Source organism: Magallana gigas, chromosome 5, assembly GCF_963853765.1.
Source record: "Magallana gigas chromosome 5, xbMagGiga1.1, whole genome shotgun sequence".
Taxonomy (NCBI): Eukaryota; Metazoa; Mollusca; class Bivalvia; order Ostreida; family Ostreidae; genus Magallana; species Magallana gigas.
In genome coordinates, this window is record NC_088857.1 from 56,291,851 (window position 1) to 56,317,632 (window position 25,782).

The window sequence follows — 25,782 nt, forward strand, 5'->3', positions numbered from 1 at the left end:
ATTTTATAGCAGAGTTATCTCTCTTTTTTCATTAAAACGGAAGTAATGCAGTTGTAAACATGGCCGATGAATTAGTGGGAGGACGGAGATTTTGTTATCAATTCTTTAAGAAATGCGAACCAGAAGAAATGTAGGAACATGTAAGTAAACGATAGGTTGTATTTAATAACCAGTAGATGATATATGTTAAATTGATAAGCGGTCACGTTTGGAAGAACGCAGTAGAGGTCTTTTTTAGAGAAAGGCATTGATTTACGAATAAACATCTGGTCAGCTGATTGGAGTTTAAAGGAATAAGTGCTAATTGCGAAGTATTTCATGGATTAAAGATGCAAAAAAAAAAAAAAACATTTTGCTATGACCTCTTGAAATTTAGCGTTACACCCCACCCCTTTAAAAAAATTATTATAGTGCTCCAGAGATAAATCGTTAAATTTCAAACACATCTTTGAAATTGATATCCTGCAGATATCTTTACTCACTTGTGTAGAGGATCTCAAAGATGGTTTAAACCAGACAAATTAACGCTTCCTGAAATGGGTCAGAAATATTGAATTGCAAATCATCAGCTTTAATATTTTGACAAGTGACAGTATAGAGAGTTGACGCCACCGAGAGTTGCATTAGACTGTACAACTGTTTTTCAGTTTCCGCTAATGGTTAGGTTTAAGTAATAAGTGCCCCCCCCCCTCCCCCATTCAAAACCTGTTGAGGCTCAGCATGTCTTTCCTGCTGAATTTGACTGTGTATTGTTTAGAATCTGAGAATGTACATGACTGTACTGCACATTAATATCCTAAATAACCAAAACTTAGACATTCAGCTGGTCTAGCTGAGACCCAATAACTGAGACAAGCTCTCTATTTATGAACCTCACCCCAAATTTTTGTACTTGCGAGACTAAGATAAAAAGCGAATCACCTTGTCAAACTATTTTGACCTTGTGTAAAAAGTAGAAGAACACAAAAAATGGCATGAATTCGTCATAGTTATTGCATGTTTAAGGAAATATTGTTTTGAACATATTGTGTATTATAAAATATACAATATACTAAAATTATGTTTTAAATGAAAGTTTTTACTAACGGTACTTTAATACAGGGTTTGGAAGCTGTCATATGTAAACAAATAGAAATGCATGAACAAACACAGGGTGTTATGTGGTCATGAGGTTGTTTGGTCAGTAACTGAAAAAAGGAGAAACCTGGCTATCAACATGTGTCTGTGTAAATAACAGTACATATATTGGAATTTCATATGCAAATTGTCTTGACATCAATATCCCTTTGGTCAAAGCACATCAAACAGCGAAAGCTTAAAGGTCTGATGGAAATTGAGAACTTTAAATTTCTCACTGTGTCAGTGGTCAGAGAGACGCTGACTTTGGCCATGTCTCTGTCTATTCAAAGTCTCCACCAGGCTTTTGTCTGTTTCTTCTATGATAACAAGATGAATTTGGTTATGCATATGATGAATTAACTTTGAATATTTTATTATTTTAAAATCAATAATCTGCATATACAGATGGAGTAATTGAACTTAAACAGCTGTGATTTTAGGATTGATTGCTTTTAATTTTAAGCCTTTAAAAACACTCAGAGAGAGAGAGAGAGAGAGAGAGAGAGAGAGAGAGAGAGAGATGTAATTAAAATTTGCAAGATAACCACATGCTGCATCAATATGAATTCACTCAATGTAATGGTAGTACAGCTGCCATTGTTGAGAACAGCTTGAAGGCTATTAGCATTAGTATAAGTATTAAAGATTAGTGTTAATAGATTATCATATTTATATATGGATGATTCACTGGTAAACTACTAAAAATGGGAATCACATTTGTGAAACACATGTGAAGCCGTATAATTGCAGATTACTTTTCCCCATTATGTTCTAAAGGTTAAGTCCTGTATTTTATTTGTAGGCATCATTAACTGTTGATGGAGTTTGATTTGACAGAGCTACATTCTAACATTTTACAAAAGTCAACTACATGTATGTTTGCTGTGACAAATACAGTGTGTTAAATTCTGTTTGCTTTGAGTTCAGCTGTTTGTTGTGAAATAGTTTATTTTTCTACTTCCAAGGATCTGAAGAGTTTGATGTTTGGTTTACATTCTGTCCAAAACTTGAACCTTCCATTGCTCTAATGTAGGTTGTATTGGGGCACCTCCATCTTGTAAAACATAATCGTAAACTCTACAATAATCGTACAACTTTACGACAATCACTCCAGACTGATCCTGCCAATAGTTAACATGGGGAGGTGTATGTTTCCCGGTGATTACCATAGAAAGTTCTGTGTTCGTGTGGTTGTTTATGTTTGGAGGGTGGAGCAGGATTATGCAGAATGTAAACGACCATTATGTGACTTCATCACATCAAATACACAATCAGTTGCTTTCATGATCATGGGGCATTTAATGAAAGTTGTAAAATACGGTAAAGACCAACTTTTGCACTTACACCTCCTTTAAGTTATTAATGACAACTTAATGTTCTTTACTAATCTATTTAATGTGGCTGTGACCAACGACTAGGGAGAGAGTTAAATTTTGTATAAGTACAATATGTAACAAATTTTACAATGCATATGTACATATGAAGCTGTATACATTTATATATCAATTAAGTATGGTTTAGTATTCTAACTTTTGGAATGTTTTTGAGTGTGGTTTCTGTTGGTTAGATATTTGTGTGAGGGTTGTTCATGGTGGTGTGTCGTTGATGTAGACTGTGTGCCAGTCCCTGACGGACATTGATGCATGTGCAATTCTAACTTGTGCCTGACCTTGACCTTTAGGACTGGTGTGTTTACATACAAGTACTATGTATGTGTACAAGTACCAGTACTTCATGTAAGAACAAGTGTAGACCGATGTTTACAGAGCGGTGTGTGAAGCACTTCCTGTATAGTCCATGCTTTATCTCAGAAATCTGTGTTTATCTTGATACTGATTTTTTAACATTAGTACGGTACACGGGATGATCAGATACCTGAGAGTATTGTATCAGGTACAACTAACCGACCAGTCAAGTATTTTCATGATCAGTAATACTGTAACAGTAGTACCTGTAGTGGATATCCTTCCTCAAAACTAGCTATAGCAGTAGGAAGAGGGAAGAATTGCCTGCTTAGTACATGTATATTAATTAAACAGTTGAATGACTGCAAATGGACTGTTCATCACACTTATGTCATATGAATGTGGAAATAATTCAACTCTAGAAGCAAGTTTCAATGGCTTTTTTTATTAATTGAGAAAAATTTGAAAAATGATTTCTTCCTGCTGATATGGCATATATTGAATTATATATAATATTCATTCACATTTTACGTCAATATTTTTTCTCATATGCAGATGAGTGGATTTGTGGGAAAATATTAAAAAAGTGCTGCCATGGCAACTAAACGGCCCAGTCTGAAGGACCGAATGATTGAAAAAATCAACTCAGGAACGGCAAGGTAATTCATGCATACAAAAATTCAGATGTACTAAAATTCAGATGTACAGAAATTCAGATATATAAAAATTTAAATGTACAAAAACTCAAATCAACAAAAATTCAGATCTACAAAAATTCAGATCTGCAAAAATTCAGATATACAAAAATTCAGATGTACAAAAATTCAGGTATACAAAAATTCAGATATACAAAAATTCAGATATACAAAAATTCAGATGTACAAAAATTCAGGTATACAAAAATTCAGATATACAAAAATTCAGATTTACAAAAATTCAGATGACATTAAGTTAGTTCAGCAGCTTAAGCAACCATTGCTGCTCAACGGCGGTGAGTTCCCTGTGTAGGTTTATGACACCTGAGTGAATGAAAGAATCTCCATAGGATGTTAAACAGCAATCAGTCTTTATCAAAATAAAAATTGCCTAAAAAAATAATTTCCATTGAAAATATTTTAGTTACATGTAGGTCTTGTAAAATTTGTACTAAGTGACACATAAGCTAATAGCGAATCTGAAAATTTTATTAAAAGAATATGAGTTTTGATTTGTCCATTTTATCAATTGTTTTCTGCTCATAATGTAAAGACACATCCTTTCTTTTTGTCTAGTGGTGATTGATAGATGGCACTGTCTTGTTTTGGTGTATTAATGACAGTGGGAGTGTGTTAACAATTGAGTTTTATTTAGTGTTTATCATTTGCTAATTTTGTAAGACAATTTCAATGGATTTGTATAATTTTCTGAAAGTCTTTTGAAAATTAATCATAAAAAAGGGTAGTTTTGGGGTTTTGAAAACTATTAGATGGAAGAAATGACACTCTGGCAATCAGACAGTTAATCAGGGCTTCAGGAATCACGAGATTTGTCCAGATTCACGTGGGACGATGGTTAATATCCAACACTCGGTGATCAGGGAGGGAAAAGATTAACAATGGCCGGATGTCGAGCAGTGGATATCTCTCTAGATCAAGTTAAGAACAGTGCTCAGTTTTTGAGAAGCTGTATTGATTGGAGCCGCATCTTTTGGATGGAATCTGTCAAGTTAGAGCAACATGGAAAAAGGAATCTGTACCGATCATAACTTGATTAACTTCTGGCCATTTCACTCCATCAACCATTCAACCCACCATTGAGGCCAATCAAATTACAGCCTTCTAGCGGTCGTCACCGCTGTACAGATGTTGTAGTAGAACGGGAAACTGGGTACTGGGGCTCAGTCAGAATGGAAAATGGGGAAACTGGGTACTGGGGCTCAATCAGAATGGAAAATGGTCAAGTTAACAAAAATTGATCAATTGTTTTGTCATAGTCCAAAAAATTTTTGGGAAATAAGCATGATAAGGGGAAGAGGACGGTAGTGATTTTCCTGGCCGTTTCTTGCGAAGGACATATTTTGTCAGAGTATAGATATGTGTATAAATCTAGGTGAAAACTTTACGCTAAATTAAGACCTTGATAGCAATCCATGAGTCAACTTCTTGGTCATGCTTTATCTACACAAACTAAAAAAAACCTTTTTTTTTACTTATTTTTTATCAGTAACAAAATTTGTCAATATAATTACAGTTTTATTAGTGCCTGGTTATTCCGGAGCAACAAGTTTTTTGGAGATAACGAGTTTAAACGAATAACAAAGAGCCATTCTAGGAGGCCTGTTTGATGAAGTTCTGATGATGACATGCTGGGTTTCTAGGTCAACAATGCATGTATTGTTATGTGTAGTGCAGTCACTGTCTGGGTTTTACGTAACACTGAGCTTTATGATGCTGATACAGAGGGAGTATCTATCTTTTTTTGTAGAGAAACAATCAAAATTACATAAGCAGGTTTCTTAGCCTTAATTAGCATACACAGTTATCATTGTGTACAATAAGGGTTCTTTTAAAATTGTAGTACCGGTACATACATGTACAAGGAAAGCAGAAAAATGCCTTTAAGATTAGTTGGTATTGCTACTGATAGAAACAATATACCAGGTGTGTCTGTGTTGGGGCGGGGATAAAACCCAGTACTCCGTGTAGCGGCTCCATTACATAATGATTTTACAGAAATATTTCTGTTCATAGCATTACATCCTCATGAACCTTGATTTTTGACAATTCATTTTATGATTACACAGGAAGTAATTTCCAGAATGAAATTCTATATGATTTAACATTGTCTGATATACGGAAGTTCTCAATATTTCGAATTGCAGTAATATTCATAATATCCATGTTGACTAACATATATGGTTTGTTTATGTGAAAGTTACATTAATGTACTTTATTAGCAGAAAGAAAATCTATATCTATATGAATGAAAATCATGATAAATTTACAGCATTGATAAAATACTCAATTACACATGGATTACCCGAGGATTTTATGAAAATAAATATCAAAGAATATATAGAAATCCACCATGTTACATGATGTACTGTAGGCAATGATAATAATCAGGTATTGATAAATTTCTAACAGCATGTAAACATTCAATTATAGTAGATGAAGCTTGCGAGGGGTTGTTACGTAATGATACGCATGAATCACCAGCGAAGGGCATGTTATTGATTGCGATGTTTGGAAGGTAGACCTATTAGAAGCTCATCTTTCATTGGTATATGTTATTGGCAATAATGTCCTGCAATTGAAGAAATGCTGTTGAATGAAATTGATTTACATGATAGCGATGTCTTGTGTAAATTTATTTCTTTAAAGGATTAGATGATGAATAATATAGATGATCTTACATTCAATTGACAAAGTTAAGGGAAAGATAAGATGTAATGCGGGTAATTTTATTATATAACGAAATTATCCACTGATTGGTCCACTGTCCAGAGACTTAACTGGTCCACATGACTAGCCCACTGTCCAGAGTGTTGACTGGTCCACTGTCCGGAGTGTTGACTTGTGCCCTTTATCAATGCTCCCACTCTAACAGTGGTAATCAATGAAAAGCAGATTGGGCTTTTGACATTATTATAATAAGGATAATTGTTCCTATGATAAAGGGGATAACTCTCTGAGTGATAAATTAGGGTTTTTTTTCCCAAATGTAAAATTATCATGGTGTCAAATATTGCCTAGCAAGGTTGTGTGCATTTTATATCTTTCGCAAAGTCATTGATATCATAAAAGTAATATTTAGTTTGAGTGAAAAGTGGGATGATGTACCTTAAGATTTTATATTCATTTAACAATGTCCATTATTACACTTGTTATATTTGTGTTCCAGATTCCGGACAGGGAGCACAGAGGAACTGTCAACAGGATCCGACTCAGGTGAGATAAGGGGGACCCTAGGTAAACACCAAGAATGTCATTCCTACCTACAATCAATAAAAGTCCTGTCTTGTATTGTGTTTTGAGATATGATGTCAAGGACGTCTTAGCATTCATGGAGTACTTTTATACGAAAATCTACTGACAGTGATCTATCTTGTAGAAAACACAATGTTTTAAATTTTGCTGTGTTGTGGCTCTTGATTAATGATGAAGGGAGGTAAAAGTTTTAAAGATAAACATGTCTTCCCAAAATTTACAGAGAACAAGAAAAGCACCAAAACGACAAGCTGGTACACACATCCTCAGTCAGGAAGCATAGAAGGTCAAGGTCAAGGTCAGACTGAAAAGGTCAAGGCCACAGAGGAGTCACACAGTGGTGCTGTAAATAATGGGAAGAAACCGAAGAAGGTACAGCCCGCGGACACGGAGGAATACAAGGTACGTTTATACAGAACCGAAGAAGGTACAGCCGGCAGACACGGAGGAATACAAGGTACATCTATATAGAAACCAAAGAAGGTACAGCTGGCGGACACAGAGGAATACAAGGTACGTTTATACAGAAACTGAAGAAGGTACAGCTGGCAGACACGGAGGAATACAAGGTATGTTTATATAGAAAGGCAGACATGGAGGAATACAAGGTACGTATATATAGAAATCACCTTGATCCGACTTTAATTATCATGATCACTGCGGAGTTTTTTTTTTATTTTCAAAAATTTGCTATTTCATGAGGAATGTAATTGAAGAAGGCCGTATTTGGATTGTAGTGATCTCCTTCAGGAGGAGAGTACACCATTAAAATATAGGAAAATAGACAAATTTTTGGATATAATCTTTAGTTTATAATAGTTCATATGTAAACAAATCATATCTTCAAATTTTAGGTAGATCTGATGGTTAATTCATTGACCACCGAGCTTTCTTATTGGAAGGGTTGTAAAGGTGGATATTCATCAAATTTATATAAAAAATTGTATGTTAATGAGAGATGTAAAGATGATCAGTGGTAAACTTGAATATTTTTGTGTGTTAGTAGGTACATAAATACTATTTCTGTGATGTTTTTATTTGTTTGTAGTGAAATGACAAATAGTTTACCAGGTAGTCAATTTATGGTTGAGTATTTGTACAATTTGTGTTGAGCACAAACACCCCTACTATTAAAATATGTAAATTATAATCAGTCGGCCAGCCTTAGAAATCCACGAATTCTGATGGCTCTCTGGGATTAGAGTGACTTATAATTGCTATAATTTTCTATTGAGAGTATGTCTGACAGTGTCTGTGCTTGACATCTTTCAGGTCTCTGAGAATGACACGCTTGCCTCCATTGCGGCCCACTTTGATACGACCCCCACAGAACTGCAGAAACTCAACAAGATGTTCACCAGGAATGTGTTCGCTGGACAGGTAATGATTCAGAATGAGGGAAACTTCTAACAGGATCCATCACCAGGGATAAATTCTTTTTATTGTCTAAATGAACCAACATACCGGTGTCCTGACTCCAGGAAGGTCCCCTAGCAAGGCCAGTTTATCTTGAGATTTTGCTGTGCAATGTAAGGGATGTTTATTAGTAAAAATGTGATAATGTAAACCAACTTTCATTCGCCTGCAAGAAAATTTTGCAATGTTCATGACAGCCTTGTTGACGCGAATATTTCTCGCCGTGAACCAGCTAATCAATGTCTCTGGTATATATATATTTAAGTAATCTACATCTTGATCCCGAAAATAAGTTGCCACGCAAGGGTTTATCTCAAGTAAATCACCAAATAAAGTTGTCACGAAAAACAGTATAAGGCTGGTTAAATTAAACATTTTTGAAAAGTTTGCCAGCTGTCATTAATATTTGAACAAGGAACAGAAAGGATTTAACCAGAGGCCGGGGTCAGGGAATCTCGTCCCTCTCTCACTTATTCTGCCACCCCCCCCCCCCCCCCCCCCAAGTATCGGTGTGTTTCCCTTTCACTTAACTGTGAAATACAGGTAAAAGCAGGTATAAAAGTAGTAAAGCGAAATGGGAATCTCTTTATAATTGCAAAAACAGAAATTGTAAATTGAGGAGATGTTTTCATGATGACTACTTAATTACAAAGGATTTAAAAGGAAAGAAAAAGAAGAATATTTTTCATATTTATTCATTTCATTTTCATAAATAATAAAAATACTCTACAGATGTAAAATGAAAAATCAGATGATGAAATATTAGGTTGATCGTGTTGATTTTAAATTTTACAGACATTTAACTTTAAGTTTTTAACTAATATAAAATAAGAATCACATTCATGTACATTTTTTTTTATTAATTTATAAATACTTTGTACATCTTTATATCAGCCCTTTCTCCATTATCATAAAATTACATTTACTCATACTTATAAAGATTGATCTAAAATTAATGACAATACATGTACCAGTATTGCTATACAAACAATATTATAGCACATGTAGTACATAATTTGATGTATATATATTCAAGTTTTCATCTCACTTAAATTTACCTCAGAGCTTCCTAAAATTAAATGGAAATACCAAATTTTATAAATATGTCAAAATGAGCTACCCCCCCTCCATTCCCCCATTACCACTAGCTTTTTCTGTCCCTCTCCAACTACCTCTATCTAATCATATGCTGCTCAATGCAATCTCCTAATGGAGAGGTGTTTTAATTCTATCTATAAGTGATCATATCAAGCCTTGTGTCAACATTTTTACCTGAATTCTGCTCTGAATGTTTGTGTAGACGTCACTGATGGCCAGTGAATGCATTGGCGCTGAATAAAGCAGCGATTTATATTCAGAACTGACACGTTTTAACATTATAAAAACCTCTCTTCAGATTTGTTTTAGGCATGGTAATGATTTTCTACAGGATTTGCAAATTCAATGTTGCTGTAGCTTGTTTTCCCACTCTGTGTGTTTTATGGGGTAGGCAAGTGGGCTTGAACAGGGGTTGGGGGGGGGGGAGAGGGGTTAAAGGTGGGTGATTGTTTGGTGATGTATAAAGATTCCAGTAATTTAAAATAATCAATCAAAAGTTTGTGGCAGTGATATGATTTAAGATATCATTGTTTTCAATCTACTTTAAACAAATAGTAGCTTTGCTCCGGAAATGTGGGGTTTACCTGACATAAATCTGATGGGATCTTGTGATTGATTAATGAGGTTATCCTAATGCTAATGAATAAAACTGACAAGATCTTGGTCTGGGTGTACATGTAGTCAACCAATAAGGTGGAACAAGTAGCTGGATGAGAGGAGGAGAGCCAGGGAGATGTAGGGATTGAGTTGTTGTATGGGAGGAGGAGAACTATGGAGATGTAGGGATTGAGTTGTATGAGAGGAGATGAACCTAGGAGATGTAGGGATTGAGTTGTTGTATGAGAGGAGGAGAGCCAGTGAGATGTAGGGATTGAGTTGTTGTATGAGAGGAGGAGAGCCAGGGAGATGTAGGGATTGAGTTGTTGTATGAGAGGAGGAGAGCCAGGGAGATGTAGGGATTGAGTTGTTGTATGAAAGGAGGTGAGCCAGTGAGATGTAGGGATTGAGTTGTTGTATGAGAGGAGGAGAGCCAGGGAGATGTAGGGATTGAGTTGTTGTATGAGAGGAGGAGAGCCAGGGAGATGTAGGGATTGAGTTGTTGTATGAGAGGAGGTGAGCCAGTGAGATGTAGGGATTGAGTTGTTGTATGAGAGGAGGAGAGCCAGGGAGATGTAGGGATTGAGTTGTTGTATGAGAGGAGGAGAGCCAGGGAGATGTAGGGATTGAGTTGTTGTATGAGAGGAGGAGAGCCAGGGAGATGTAGGGATTGAGTTGTTGTATGAGAGGAGGAGAGCCAGGGAGATGTAGGGATTGAGTTGATGTATGAGAGAAGGAGAGCCAGGGAGATGTAGGGATTGAGTTGTTGTATGAGAGGAGGTTAGTCATTGAGATGCAGGGATTGAGTTGTTGTATGAGAAGAGGAGAACTATGGATTTTTTTATGTCCTGTTTTGTAGATAATACCATATAGGTAATAGTCAGCCTACTTATCAGGACAGAGGGACAAAAACGTTACATACATATTGCAGTATATTGTAGATAGTAGAGTCATTGGATTTATCTTACACAAAACTGATCATTTCTCTTAGGATAAGATATTTTTAATCAATTTAAAAAAAAAAACTGCCTCCAAGTAATAAAACATACCCTGTATCTTAGATTACTGTGAGATGCCCTTAAGATGACAAGGAATATTGATTTTGATTTCTCTGCCATTCATAGGGTTTGATGCCTTTTTAAAACATTGATAATCACGTAGCTCTTTATTACTGCCTTCCTGCATCACACAGTGTTTTGTCATCATTTTCACAGCAATTTTAACCATGTTTGTACTGACTATGGAAGATACAGTTAGTACCACATGATATTACGTTAATTATTAAGCCAATACAAGACTGAATCCCATTAAACTATGTATGGACAGTGGATTCAGCTCCTCTCTCTCCACTGTATTGATTGGCATTAAATCTCATTGTCGATACATCCAAGAGGTGTTGTTTCACTTTAATCGTTATTGGTCTGTATTATAGGCAGAGGCTTGCATTGTCTGCCTGACGGATCTAGAGTGCCACTATCTTTCATCAGAATCCTGTATTGTGATACAGAGTGGTCAATATTTATGGACTCCAGAAAAGGAGGAAATCTTGATGTGTATTAGATGTGTGTTATTATTTTCTTGTAGACCCTATATGTGCCGTCTGGTACGCAGAAGTCAAAGTCACAAGAAAGCTTGAAAAATTCTCAGAGTCCTGTTAGCAGTGCTCCATCGAAAGATGTTCCGACGATGGTAATATACACAGCAGTCGACCCCAGATATCCGAACTTTAATGTTGATGTGTGTTCAGTTATATCAATAATGCTTGATAACAAACATTCTAGTGAGTGACCAAAACATTTACACACATTAAAGGCCAATAGTCTAAAAATAAATCAATGTTCTAGATGTAGATATTGGGATGTTTTTTATGACAAGTACGGTAGCTCTGTCAACTACCAGCATGTACCTAAGATATATTTTGTCATAGTTCAAAACCTCAAACTTTAAACAAATAATCAGTTCATTAGGGGTTGTCAAGAATGGGGGGGGGGGGGGGTGTAGAGTTTGCTTGGAATGTCAAAGACATAAAAATTTACACAGTCGCTGTGGTCAAATTGAGACTTTATGATTTTTGTGTTTTGTTTCCAGTTTCTTGAATAAAGATTTACATTGGCTTTAGAACATGAATGTTTTGCTGAATTTTTCATCCAGATTTATAAACAAATTAAATGGTATTCAAATGCCCTGTATTGCAGTTAATGGAAACATAACATTTAACAAAATGTTATTGATTTTTTATAATCAATATATGTAACATGCTTTTAGATTTGCTGAATATATTATTTATATTTTTGTTAAATTTTCTGTCTACCTTATTAAGACTTACTTAAAATGTAATGACAAATGAGCCATATATTGTAATCATGTTTATATTTTTAAATATCCTTTGTTGTGTATTTTACTGTGTAGAATCAATTCCTCTTTTTTCTGTGTTAGAAAATTGATAATAAAAATTCTTATGGTATCAAATTCTTTATTTAATTCACATATTTTAATGACATGTTTTAAGGATGTTCCACTGATAAAGATGGCAGACAAACCGCCCTTAAGGATCCCCGGTCACGCTGAGCGGGTCCCCACCCCGGTATCCTCACCCACAGAGAACAAGGAGTTCCAGGCCCCCCACAAACTGTCGGAGGAGCAGGCCCGAGAGTTGGACCAGGAGTGTTACGAACGCTTCATCAAAGTCAACGCCAAACACATCACCGATGGCCAGGTCAGTGGGTCAAGGTCATTATTTGTACTCATTCTTGGACATGATTTGATAATGCTAAGAATATATGGTACATGTACTTTTGCTGTATATGATATTTATTGGGCATGTTTCCTATTACTGGATAAAACACTGGAAAAATGGTGCATGCAATGCCAGAACATTACTTTTTTTATTTATAGACTTTAGCAAAATTGCAAAGTCCTTTATTACGGAGTAGTGAGAGCTTGATGCTTCTGGGGCACTTGTTCTGATTTAAAGAGAGCCGTTGACATTTATTCTGTGTCTGTTTTTATTGCATGCACTTAGAAAATTCCATTAATGTAAGAATTATACTGTCAGGGAGATTCATGAAAAAGTTGTGGGAGAATTGAAATTGTTTCAGAGTGACAATTAGTTTTATCTTCATTATATCTGGTAAAACAAACTGTCAGAAAATTTCTGCTTGGTTAAATGTAATGTGTGGATAGAAGAATTTTCATTATCAGTACATAAAAGAGAAGATGGCTGAAAAACGGCAATACCTTGAAGTCAATAATGGCTTACAGGTTTTTTGGGGTGAAGATTAATGGCCTGACTATTGTAGTTATTGATCACAGCATGAAACAAGCACAAAGGCTCCGCAGATACAACAGACACCTCTACATGGGCTCATCAAGACGCTGAAGACAATTCTTTATTGTTTTATTTTATTTGAAATATTTGCTCTTGAAACATGATTGGTGTAATTATACAGGTGTATACCACAACCCAACCAGACCAAGAGCAGGTAACTCTGGGCAGGGTTTTACATCTTGATTTTCTAGTCAAGTATCATACCTTGCTTTTTATCCTTGTATGGGTGGAGATTTTAGGTTATCCTTGTATGGGTGGAGATTTTAGGTTATCCTTGTATGGGTGGAGATTTTAGGTTATCCTTGTATGGGTGGAGATTTTAGGTTATCCTTGTATGGATGGAGATTTTAGGTTATCCTTGTATTGATAGAGATTTTAGGTTATCCTTGTTTGGGTGGAGATTTTAGGTTATCCTTGTATGGGTGGAGATTTTAGGTTATCCTTGTATGGGTGGAGATTTTAGGTTATCCTTGTATGGGTGGAGATTTTAGGTTATCCTTGTATGGGTGGAGATTTTAGGTTATCCTTGTTTGGGTGGAGATTTTAGGTTATCCTTGTATGGGTGGAGATTTTAGGTTATCCTTGTATGGGTGGAGATTTTAGGTTATCCTTGTATGGGTGGAGATTTTAGGTTATCCTTGTATGGGTGGAGATTTTAGGTTATCCTTGTATGGGTGGAGATTTTAGGTTATCCTTGTATGGGTGGAGACTTTAGGTTATTTAAGTCAGAGTTTTCCATAGGTGCTCTAATCTTATCTCCTCTTAAACTAATTGGCAGACAAAATTGAATCTCAAGAAATTCAAACATCTTGAATTATTCTGTTGCATGAGGCTAGAATTGGAAGCCATGTGGTTTAAGCTTTTGGGACACTTAATTTTGGAAACACAGTTAATTATTGGTTTCTTATTGATACAGCATACAGAGTTATTTTCCCACTATGTTTTTTTTTTCATCCAGTAATGGACGTAGAAGATTTGGCCATGTTTTCAATTTGTTGTAACACTTGCATTTTTCACCTACCAGTGGTTCTGTTTAAAATTTTGCCCACTGTCAATGAGTAGGTATTGGATGAAAATAAAACAGGGCAAAAATTTCTCTGTATATTGTAATTACAAATTGAAAAGTGCTGAAAGGTTTTATGTCATGTTTAAATCTTAATCTTAAATAAACTTGAAAATTAGAAACAAATATCCAACCTTTGCGTGAATGATTTGACTTGTAGGGTTTGGTGAGTGAATGATTTGACTTGTAGGGTGTGGTGAGTTATAACCTCTCTTTGACTGTTTGTTGTAGGGTGTGGTTAGTGGTGTATTGCTAGTGACCCCTAACGCTGTCATGTTTGACCCAAACGTGTCTGACCCACTGGTCCTAGAGCGGGGGTCGGAGAGGTACGGAGTCATCGCCCCCATGGATATGGTGGTCAGTGCTGCCATGTATCACGACATCGCCGCAATGAAGGTCAAGGGCAAAAGGTCAGTATTAGATGAAACAAAGTGTTACTAGAGGCCCTTGAAGGACCGTTGTTTGGTTTTTTTGCCTCTTCTTTTTGTTCATATGTTTTTTTTTAATTGAAAATTAAAATCCGCCAGTTGCGACAGAGGATGCTTAGAATTTATCAGAATTTCACTGATTTGATTTTTATACCTTTTTTGAACAGTGTAAATGTTTTGTTTTGCAGGGAGGGTGGGAAGAAGCCAGAGGTGTACCATGACAAGAGCTGTCTTCAGTTCAAGTCATGGTGTGAAGGTCATCCAAACTTTGAGGTTGCTCGAGCGGCGTCAGAGGCGGGCTTTGTGGGAGAGAAGAAAGAGGTCACCCTGAGTACGTCCACCAATCCTGTAAAAGACACCATCAGTCCACAGTCAGACACCGCAAGCCTGTGTTCGTGTGCCACTAGTCAGGGAGAGGGGGGCATGTCAGCAACCAGCTCCCCTGTCGCCAAGGACAACGGTCAGTCCAAGCTTCCTGGTGCCAGTCACATGACCGGCAGGGAGGGACTGGGTGATAATTGTGGGGATTTTCAGGTCGTGTCTGACCATGAGTTCGGGGAATTTGTCTCCTCTGAGTCTGACTTACAAGAGTTTGAAAAAGTGAAAATTAACTCCTCCCCTGAGAGTGGGTCAGTCAAAAAAGATTCAGGTCAATCTGAAGTTTCAAGGTCAGGCTATTTAAAAAATGAACCTGATCTGATCTCGTTTGAGTCTGAGTCAAAGCCTGTGTTTTTCAGTGGAAATGAGAGTGATAGAATTAATGATCCTAGTCCTGTACCAGGGTCATCGCCAAAAGAAATGAGAATAGGGAACATAGTGTACCTCCCTGTATCAGAGAGTTCTCAAGGGGAGGTAACTGCTAAAGACATTGAGTCAGCCCAGGTTGCTTTATCCAAGTTAAGTGTCGAAGAATTTGAACAACAAAAGTCAATATCTCAGTCCACTTCCCCCATGGATATTCCAGTTGTTCAACAAAGTGAAAGTAGATCTGAAAGTAGGTCTGCTTCCTTTGGGTCATTTAACGTAGCTCCGCATTTGAATGCGTTTGTAAATTATGCAACAGGATTATTCAAAGGTGGTTCTGAGGTAAAAGACATAGGGGAGGTAATTGAAGATCACGATCCCAGTAAAGAAAATAAGTCAAAGTCAGACATTCTCGATTTAAAAGGGAAAAGCGACATGATCAAACAGAGGTTGTTCTCCCTTGGCTCCAAGGAGAAATCGGATCCATCAGGGGCGGATCTAGAGGTGGCGGTGGAGAATGCGGTGAAGCTGGCCGATAAACCCGAGTTGTTCCAGTCCTTCGATAGTAAGATCACGTTTGTCTGTTTTAGCATCATACATTGTGTAATGCTGCAGAATGAGAATGATATCGAGTTGTGATAGTTGAGAGATGTTTGAACCTTGACCTTCCTGTAGAATTATATTGATTAACCATGTGTACTAATTTGTCTAACACTAACTGACCGTAGGCTTAGGTAAGTGCTGTGTCTGAGTGAAGCTTTCTTTCTGTTTGCCTGTCTTAGTTGTTGTTTTCCTTTCTCTAACACAGTGAACTGTCTACTCCTTACCTCTCAGTAGTCACTTAGTATTGGTTTTTTATTAGTTGGCTTTTAGATTCCTTTTAGCAAATTATCACACTAAAACCAAACTAATGCACAAACTACAGACTTTATGCACTTTCTAAATTCTTAATGTGATTAACGGGAATCAAGACCTAGAAACTGGTATGATTGAAAGGACTTTGATGGATAGTAGTAGATTTTGTATGCTGTAAATGAAATCTTTCCTGGTCTGCCTCCTATAGAATATTAACTTTATCACTTCATATGGGATGCATGTTGGGTTTTTTTGGCCACTTTCAAATTGTAAGTGTAGATTCTTATCTGATTTTTTTTACATGTCTGAAAAAATTGTAGAGGCCAGTTCATTGTTAATACAATTTTATATAAATGAGGGACAGTTGACAATGCCCCTATTGCTACTTGCCTAAATTGGGGGGGGGGGGGGGGGAGGGGGGGGGGTGCTGGATGAGAATCTAGACACTGACACTGCTTCATACCTGATGATGAAAATGATACAGAATCAAAGGTTCCAGTAACTAATGGAAACCTTTCCAGGTGTTCCCTTTGAAGAGAATTCGTACATAAGGGGTAACAAACTTGTAGTAGTTTGGGGAAAAATGTCACTGGTGAATCTCACAATACCACACACCCGGTACATTCTTGTGTCAGGATCTCACGATGCTACACAATGTGCCCAAAATTCCATTCCGACTAGAGCACTTTGTCTGAGAAAGATGATTACTGTGAATACAAGCTCAAGTGGGTGTGTGTTCATGTTGTGTGAAAAGTCACCATGTGTGTGTGTGTGCATGAGGACAAAGTCTTACATGAGTACATATCCATAAATCTAAGAAGTGTAAAAGAAAGCCCGTCTCTAACTGAGATTATGTATATGATTTTCTTGGATGCTGTATTTCACAGAAATGTTACAAAACATAAATGATAGACTGTCGTGGAGATACAGTAAGTTTTAGGCAAGATGTAGTCAATAATTCTACTGCCATAGCCTGTGTAGAAATCATACCGGCTTTCCTGCATCAAAAACAGACAAACAGACAGACAAAGGCTGCTGTCTGTTGTTTGGATAAATAATGATTGCTTAGTCCTAGACAGTTTGCTGAAAAACAAATCAGAATTTCTCAGCATTAAGTTGTATAAGATACATGCTAAATGCATGTCTATATGTACATATATATACTATGTAGTTCTTTTCTCTCTCGTATATTATAAACAGGTCGCTTTTTCTTTTGATTTCATGCATGCTTGAGGCAAAAGGCATTTAATCTTTTTATGATGCTATGTTGTTTTTGAAGAGTGCATGTCATTAAATAGAATTGTCAGAAACCACAGCATGTATTTAATATACAGCAGCATCTTGAATTTTACATATTGCTCGTTTAACTTCAAACGACAAAAACTGAAAGGCCACTGATATTCATTACGAAAAAATGAAATGAAATCTAATTAATAACAATGATAAAAAGTATTCTGAATCCGAAGTAAATTTGATTGGGTTAAAAACTTGCACTTGGTTGGTCACGTGATCAAATCCTGTGAACTCAGAAAGCTTCATAGAAGTTTTGACTGAGCACCAGCCAAGTTCCAACTCCAGAGAACTTTTTCTGATTGTTATTTATTTGATTATTATACAATGTATTTGAAAGAGTGTATGATATGAGTTCCTTGCTGTTTCCTATACATAGTGCTGCATGTGAATAGGTCATGCCTATAAATATTTATTCGCAAGTGCCACAACTTTTTCAGTAGGTGCATCTGAGAAAAAAATGTACAAATAAAAACCTATGATGTATTATCAGATTGCAAATAGCTTCTTTATCAGATATAGGATGGATATTTGTCATATCAGTACTTTTTTAATAAAATATCACAATGGAACACTGTTTTATTAATAGTATTATCTTAAAAAGGCTATTTAAGAAATAATATAATGTCATTAAAAATCAAGTTTGTAATATGCATGGATTTCTATAAGAAATATATCTCTGCTCTTTCTAACATCTTCTGTTTGTATGTGATTCAATTTTTTAAACAGTTTTGAGACTTTCCCTCTCTACGTCTATTTATAGAACTGATCCCCCGCCCTGCCGTAGCGGCTGAGGATCCACCCCTGTACCTGTGTCTACACCTGGGGAAGCCCCTCAATAAATCGGTGTCTGGGACGGCCCCTATCCAGGCATTCTCTAAAATGAAGAAGAAACCGGAGTATTGGTTCTCCATTCCCAGAGAAAAGTAGGTCACCGAGGGACACGTACTGTTATAATCATCTTGTATTACATGTTTGCACCAGTATGCAGAGGATATATTCACTCTTGTGAAAATTTTTAATAATGCACATCAATAACATCACAATGGATTTTCTGGCATTAATATTTGAAATAATTTAAAATCTTTTGAATGGAAAAGCCTACAAAAGGTATTGATTTTATTTGGAGGATTTGAATCTTTCAGGGTCGACCAGTTGTACGCATTTTTTGTCCAGTGGAAACCGGAGCTCTATGGAGACGAGGAGGAAATTTCTGCAGAGAGAAGGGGCTTCGTTGTCCTCGAGGATGATGATAAGGAGGACTCGGAAGAGATGGAGGTTTTTGAGGAATACTTCAACAACGGAGTCACAGCATTACAGAAAGACTGGGAGGTACAAAATGGCTCAATAAATGCTGTGAAATTTTAAACTGTGTTTTTTGTGCAGCAATTTTTTTGTTTTTAATTTTTACATACCGGTAGTTTCTGCATGTTTTGATATTTGGGGCATTAAATTGTCACAAAAATAGTACAGAAAATGATTACAGAATAAACAGTACAGGAAACAGTTCAATTTCAACACTGTTGTTCTCATAAAACTCACAAAATAACTTCATATTAAACACGCACAGTTCCCCCAGCATCAGGTGAGTGAATCTGATAGTAAACCTATTTGATTGACTTTAAAAATTAACACAAATTTAATACAACTAATTTACTAAAAACTAATTTACCAAAGAATTTTGATCAATGCTGGTTTGTTGACATACTTTTAGAAAAAATCTTAGGGTGAATTTTCATTATCATAATGGCATTATGTGATTGCTAGACATTGAAATGTTCACATCTACAGAAATCAAAAAAAAATTCAGCACGCATCCTGTATATCAAACTCTGTTAGTGTATAAATTCGATTATTATACAATTGAATGTAGTTAGCATCAAAATCATTAGACGTTTTGTTGTTGTAGATAATCAGCGCCGAGGAGGCCATCAGGAGGAAATCGGTCGACTTGGAGGACGTTCTGATTCTACCTGAACTGGTTGGGACCTCCACCATCATGCAGGACTATCATCTACAAATGGTACTTAATACTACTTATGATGTCACAGCAGCATGTTTGATAACACTACTCAGAGCATCCTGTGTCAAACTCTTAACACATGAGGCTTAAATTAAAGATGTTAATTGATCTTTACAGCTCTGATTACCTCCTTCATGTAAAGTTTTGTATTCACGGTTGTCAATGAGCATAGTATTTGTATTTATACTGTTTTATTGTTATACCCCCTCTTCGTCGGAGCAGGGGTGTAATGTTTTACCCTTTTGTGTCTGTCTGTCCGTGACAAATTTCTGTTACATTTTACTTCGCAACTAGCATTTACAGATGCTTGAAATTTTAACACACTCTTTGTTTTGGTATGGTGGGATTCATTTTTATACCAAACAGATGTCAACCATTTGTACCATTTAAAGGGACATGATCACAATTTTCAACAAAATTTATTTTCCCGTTTTTAATGTTTTCAATACTACAGTTAGGCATTTCTAATACTGTGGAATCAATTTTATTTGTGGGGGTCAATGTTTGTGTGTATTTTTTTCTGGTTCATGGGGACATAATTTCGTTAGTAGCAATTTATTCATAAATATTATATTATATTATAAATATTATACAAATGCTTGTTTATAAGTTCTTGAGGATGTACATTTGTGGGCAAGGATTACCCACGAAAGCCACAAACATTGGTCCCCGACAAACAATGATGATTCCACAGTAGTCAACCAAAATTTGAGTGTCAGTAGCCGAGTTATAAGTGAGATACAGAGCTCACAATTCTTTGATATATGTTCAAAGCTTAGGTCATGTTTTTGTTTACATTTTGTTTTATAATATTCTACAGCTAAGTTTGTGTATGCCTGCTGGGAAGCTGTGATAATGTATTTACAGCATTGTTTTGTTGTATTTTACAGCTGAGTCGGTACATGCCTGCTCGGACCATCGGTTACCCTTGGAGGCTTATCTACAGCACGGAACAGCATGGCTTCTCTCTGAAGACCCTGTACCGAGACATGCAGGGGGTGGACAGTCCGGTCATGCTGGTGGTCAAGGACACCAACGACAATGTGAGTACACACAAACTAGGTCAAGGACACCAACGACAATGTGAGTACACACAAACTAGGTCAAGGACACCAACAACAATGTGAGTACACACAAACTAGGTCAAGGACACCAACGACAATGTGAGTACACACAAACTAGGTCAAGGACACCAACAACAATGTGAGTACACACAAACTAGGTCAAGGACACCAACGACAATGTGAGTACACACAAACTAGGTCAAGGACACCAATGACAATGTGAGTACACACAAACTAGGTCAAGGACACCAACGACAATGTGAGTACACACAAACTAGGTCAAGGACACCAACGACAATGTGAGTACACACTAACTAGGTCAAGGACACCAACGACAATGTGAGTACACACAAACTAGGTCATGGAAACTAATGACAATGTGAGTACACACAAACTAGGTCAAGGACACCAGTGACAATGTGAGTACACACAAACTAGGTCAAGGACACCAATAACAATGTGAGTACACACAAACTAGGTCATGGGAACTAATGACAATGTGAGTACACACAAACTAGGTCATGGAAACTAATGACAATGTGAGTACACACAAAGTTGGTCAAGGACACCAACAACAATATGAGAAAATAGTCCTTAAAGTCTTGTTTAGTTTGAACTTTTGACATTGAATTACCGAGTGGTGGACTGTTAAAGTCACCTTAACTTTTCCTACAGTGATGTTATATTTTTGTCCTTTAGATCTTTGGTGCTCTGACATCGTGTGAACTGAAACCAAGTGACCATTTCTATGGAACTGGCGAGTCCTTCCTGTTTACATTTTACCCAGAATTCAAGGTAACAAGCTATATATATGCTATGTAATTATGTAATTAACAGTAAATAACAAAATTTTATGAATAGAAAAAACTTCAGAAAACATACAAACGTATAAATTTTAAAATTACAGTGACAAAGATTTTAGACATTTTAATTAATAGTGCATATGAACACAATAATTTAACCATATTTCCTTGTAGGTTTTTAAGTGGACGGGGGACAACAACTTTTTTATTAAGGGCAACCAGGAGAGTCTGTCAATAGGGGCCGGACAGTGAGTATTGACCCCCAGTCTCAGTCTGCGGGTGGGGGTGTGTGTGGGGGGGGGGGGGTGTAATGGGGGTGGAGGAATGATATCAGAGGTAGGGATGCACTGGGATGGGGGTAGGGGACACGAGATTCTTTCTTCAAAACAGAGTTATTGTTCTTTGTTCACATTGGTTGATTTCTCAAGGATGTTCAATTTAAAGCTAATTGCATTGTTAAACTGTGGAACAATCAATTATTACGTGTTTCAAAAAGGGAATACAAATTGTTTTAATTTTATTTGAGAAGTATTGACCCCAGTCTGCAGGGGTGTACTTGGTTGTGGGAGGGGGGAGATGGGCGAGATCTGAAAATTACATTTCATAAAAAGCTATTGATAAAGTTAAACTGAGAAACAAATTCAATTATTCCATGTTAGAACAGGATGCAAATTGTTTTGATTTTGTGGTATAATAGCAATGTTAAGAGCTAAATTATTAGATAACTTTAATGTCAAGACTATATTCCCCTCCATGGTGGATTTATTTAATAATTAATGTTCAATATGGGATTTTGATTTGTTTCCTCTACAAAATATTATATTACTGAATTTTTCTATGGGATGCTATTTTCAAGAATTTTTTTTACATTTTCTCTCAGCGACAGAAAGTTCAATCAATACTTACTGCAAATTATTTGTTTTTCCAGTATATTTTTTTGATGGTCATCAATCACAAAAAGTGTAAATGTACTGTAAAAAATGTAAGACTTTAAAATGCAAAATATCCCAGTTAAATGTTATTATCTTAATATTTAAATGTTGATTATAACATAATTACCCCCTCATGGGGTAACCCATGGTCCAAGCAGACATGTACAGACTTGGCTGTAAAATAAGACACATTCTGTTTGTGTGGTGTTACAGGGGTCTCTTTGGGTTGTGGTTTGATGGAGACTTGTACCACGGACAGACTCATCGATGTGACACCTACAACAATGACATTCTGACATCATCCGAAGACTTCATCGTCAAAGTTCTGGAAGCGTGGATATTCACACAGGATTAGCTCAGCCTCAACAGGAACCGTGGGATGCCGGCAGTGTCAGCAATAAACAGACTCGGAACTGACCTAGATAATCCAAACTGCTGAAGCAAACAATGTAGTGGCGTGTCCAAGGTAACCGGGGAGCTCAGATTCCGGTGGATTCAGCAGTATTTGTTTTTTCATACCTTGGAACTGAAATAAGTTTAATAGAAAGGTTGTTGAGAGAAATTTCCAAAATACTTTGGTTTGAAAGTTTTCCAAGTGGAATAGTGCAATTTTTTTCATAAATTGTTAAATCTGACATTTAAATACTTTGAGAATCAATTCTGAGCCATTTAAAACTGAGTTTAGTGGGAATTTTGATTGAAATATTTTAGAATTTTATCCTAACATCACTCTTACCTAGTAGATGTTCAACATAGGAATACTGAAGATCACATTTATTTTGCCAGATTTTAATTTACATGAAAGCAAGTTTTTGCAAATCATTAATCAGAAGTATTGACTTATGTATATATAAATTTCTTGAATACTTAAAGTGATTTACAGTATTTAGTTTGGTAATTACCTGGAAGAGAGGTCTATCGGAACATATGACAGTACAAAGTTAATTAAATACAGAACCAGTTCACCGAGGAGGGTTTCTCAAATCACCGTAATTTTTTACTTGGGTGGTCATCATGATGTAGAATTGTTCTCCTGAACAGTTAAGTAGATTTAGATCTACAAAAGAATTAACGAAATGAATAATATGACTAAATGTACTCTTTCTGTCTATAATACTTGTGCTCTGTATTTACAAATTGGTCACTTTACTAGGATTATAAAGTCAAACTTTATTTTGTATTTGTGTTCAGTTTATTGTACTACCAGGTTCTGTTAGAGTAGTTTATATCTAGTCATATCGTCAGGCTTCCCAGAAAACTCAGTGCTCTGCCCACTTCTTGTGCTCACTTTTCTAGAAATTTATATCTCTGGGGTAATTCATTGTTATTGTAACATACTTCTAACCCCCTCACATCCCCCCCCCCCTCCCCCAACCCCCGTAAAAGCTAATAAGCAGGCAATTTACCTCTCATCCTGTTTGAGTTAACTCCTCCTTTCAGGGCATGGTTTTTTTAACATAAGACGATCAGATAAATTAGAAAGTTAGGCATTCTTGTGATGGGTAGTTGTAGCATAGTGTAATCAAGGGACAACCCCATTTACATCAAAGTTAGGTCCTAAACTTATGCTTGCAAAGTATTTATGTGATACATTGTATAACCATTTTTCCATGGCTTTTATTTGTTTATCTGTAATGGTATTATTTTTTTTTTGTTGGCTTGTTATGAAAGTGCTACTTTACATCTTATGTTAAACTGTGTTATACTAAGATTCTAAATGATCTAATGACTTATCATAACTCTAGATAAATCTAATCATTTCATTTAAAATGAAGAGAACCATTTTTGTGCATAAAAGAAAACTCATATTCTTTTTCTTGCAATACAATGTAAAACAACATTAAGGAGTTTAAATTAAGAACTAGAATCTCTGGACAGCATGGTGGTTCAAGTTGTTGTTACCATGGTAACAGTGTTAGCACTTTATACGACTCTGTGATAAATATGTATGTACCTTTGTGTGTTGTCGAGCATCTGTATATTGACTTTGTTATATTCCCAATACTTATGAAGTATTGTGTATGTATATGATTTCTTATATTTGTATTTGTGATATCTGTTCTCGGCCTGATCATGGTGATAGGGGCTATGTCATGAACACTTAAAGGGTCACAATTAAATCTGGAAAAAGTTAACTTGTCCAGGGAATTTAGTGATAAAAATTCAACATGTTGAACATTCCTGATGAATAATTTTATATGCTGAAATTGTGTTCTTAAAGACTTTGTTTTTTTTAAATTCAGAAAGGGGCGTTTGATATTTCTTTGTTACAGTAAATGTTTTCAGGAGGAAAGATAACTCTGGAAAACCGTGAATAGTATTGACAATATTAATTGATTAGAGGTCTCTAGCAGTGTATATATAATGCAATTGTTACACATTTTATCTTTATTAATTGTAGGATTGTGAAACATACACTCTGCATTAGTTTGTGCACAATATATTCAATGTCGTGTAAACAGTACAGCACAGATTGCCTGCATTCACACTAAAGAAACATTTACTCTTTAAGCAGACAGGACTATATTAGTCTCTTGTTGACAAATTGTTAACCATTTTTACTTAATATTTTTTTCATAATTCTTGAATATATGAACACCTAGACCCGCACTGGCACATAAAGTGAACTATTGAGGGTTTAAAATATCAGTTCTGTATGAAGGCATTTCTGTGACTGATATTCAAATTCTAAATGTTTGACAAGAGAAAGGATCTCTGGGTAAAAATAAAGACAAGCATTCCATGTAGAGGATATGACATGTCAAAAGTTATAAATAAAACTAGGATGTTTCCGTGTGTGTTGATTTATTTGTATTTATGATAATGGTATTTTCGATCAGTTGATCACATGTTCCTTGGAACAGAGGGATACCCACACATAGAGTGTTGATGAATGTCAACCTTCGTTTTTAGCTCACCTGAGCTGAAAGCTCAAGTGAGCTATTCTGATCACATTTTGTCCGTCGTCCGTCTGTAAACTGTTTACATTTTGAACTTCTTCTCTAAAACCGCTTATCCAATTTCAAGCAAATTTGGCACAAAGCATCCTTATGGGAGGGCGAATATAAATTGCAGAAATAAAAGTCTGATCTGTATTAAAAGCAGAGAAAACCTTGAAACTGTAGAAAAAGGGGGGTGCATTTTTAAAAATCTTCTTCTCAAGAACTCCTGAGTCCAATTCAACGTAGTTTAGCATAAATTATCCTTATGGGAAGGAAAATATAAATTGCAAAAATTAAGGGCTAATTCTGTTTCAAATCTGAGTTATTACGAAAATAATAATAAAGGAAAGGCGTGTTTCAATCAGTTTAATAGCTTCGGGTTCGGCATCCGGTAAAATGGGTAGGCAAGACTTGGCCTGGGCAAAAC

General features: G+C 36.1%; 1 protein-coding gene across 9 annotated transcripts; it reads left to right on the forward strand.

The window, feature by feature from the left end:
- LOC105331106 (oxidation resistance protein 1) lies at positions 1-25,205 on the forward strand. Of its 9 annotated transcripts, none has more exons than XM_066083741.1 (20): positions 1-140; positions 3,360-3,463; positions 6,687-6,733; positions 6,996-7,144; positions 7,200-7,229; positions 8,045-8,152; positions 11,468-11,572; positions 12,393-12,599; positions 13,333-13,365; positions 14,506-14,684; positions 14,891-16,011; positions 17,189-17,230; positions 18,355-18,517; positions 18,737-18,923; positions 19,162-19,176; positions 19,501-19,614; positions 20,505-20,657; positions 21,378-21,473; positions 21,656-21,729; positions 22,627-25,205. In XM_066083741.1, exons 2-20 carry the CDS (start codon positions 3,399-3,401, stop codon positions 22,766-22,768), a joined length of 3,030 nt encoding a protein of 1,009 aa, XP_065939813.1. In that variant the 5' UTR covers positions 1-140; positions 3,360-3,398; the 3' UTR covers positions 22,769-25,205. The 9 variants fall into 9 exon arrangements, with proteins under 9 accessions (XP_065939813.1, XP_065939815.1, XP_065939814.1 ...); XM_066083743.1 differs by lacking the exon at positions 7,200-7,229 and adding an exon at positions 7,312-7,341; XM_066083742.1 differs by lacking the exon at positions 7,200-7,229 and having other exon boundaries at positions 6,996-7,174.
- The last annotated feature ends 577 nt before the right edge of the window (positions 25,206-25,782 follow it).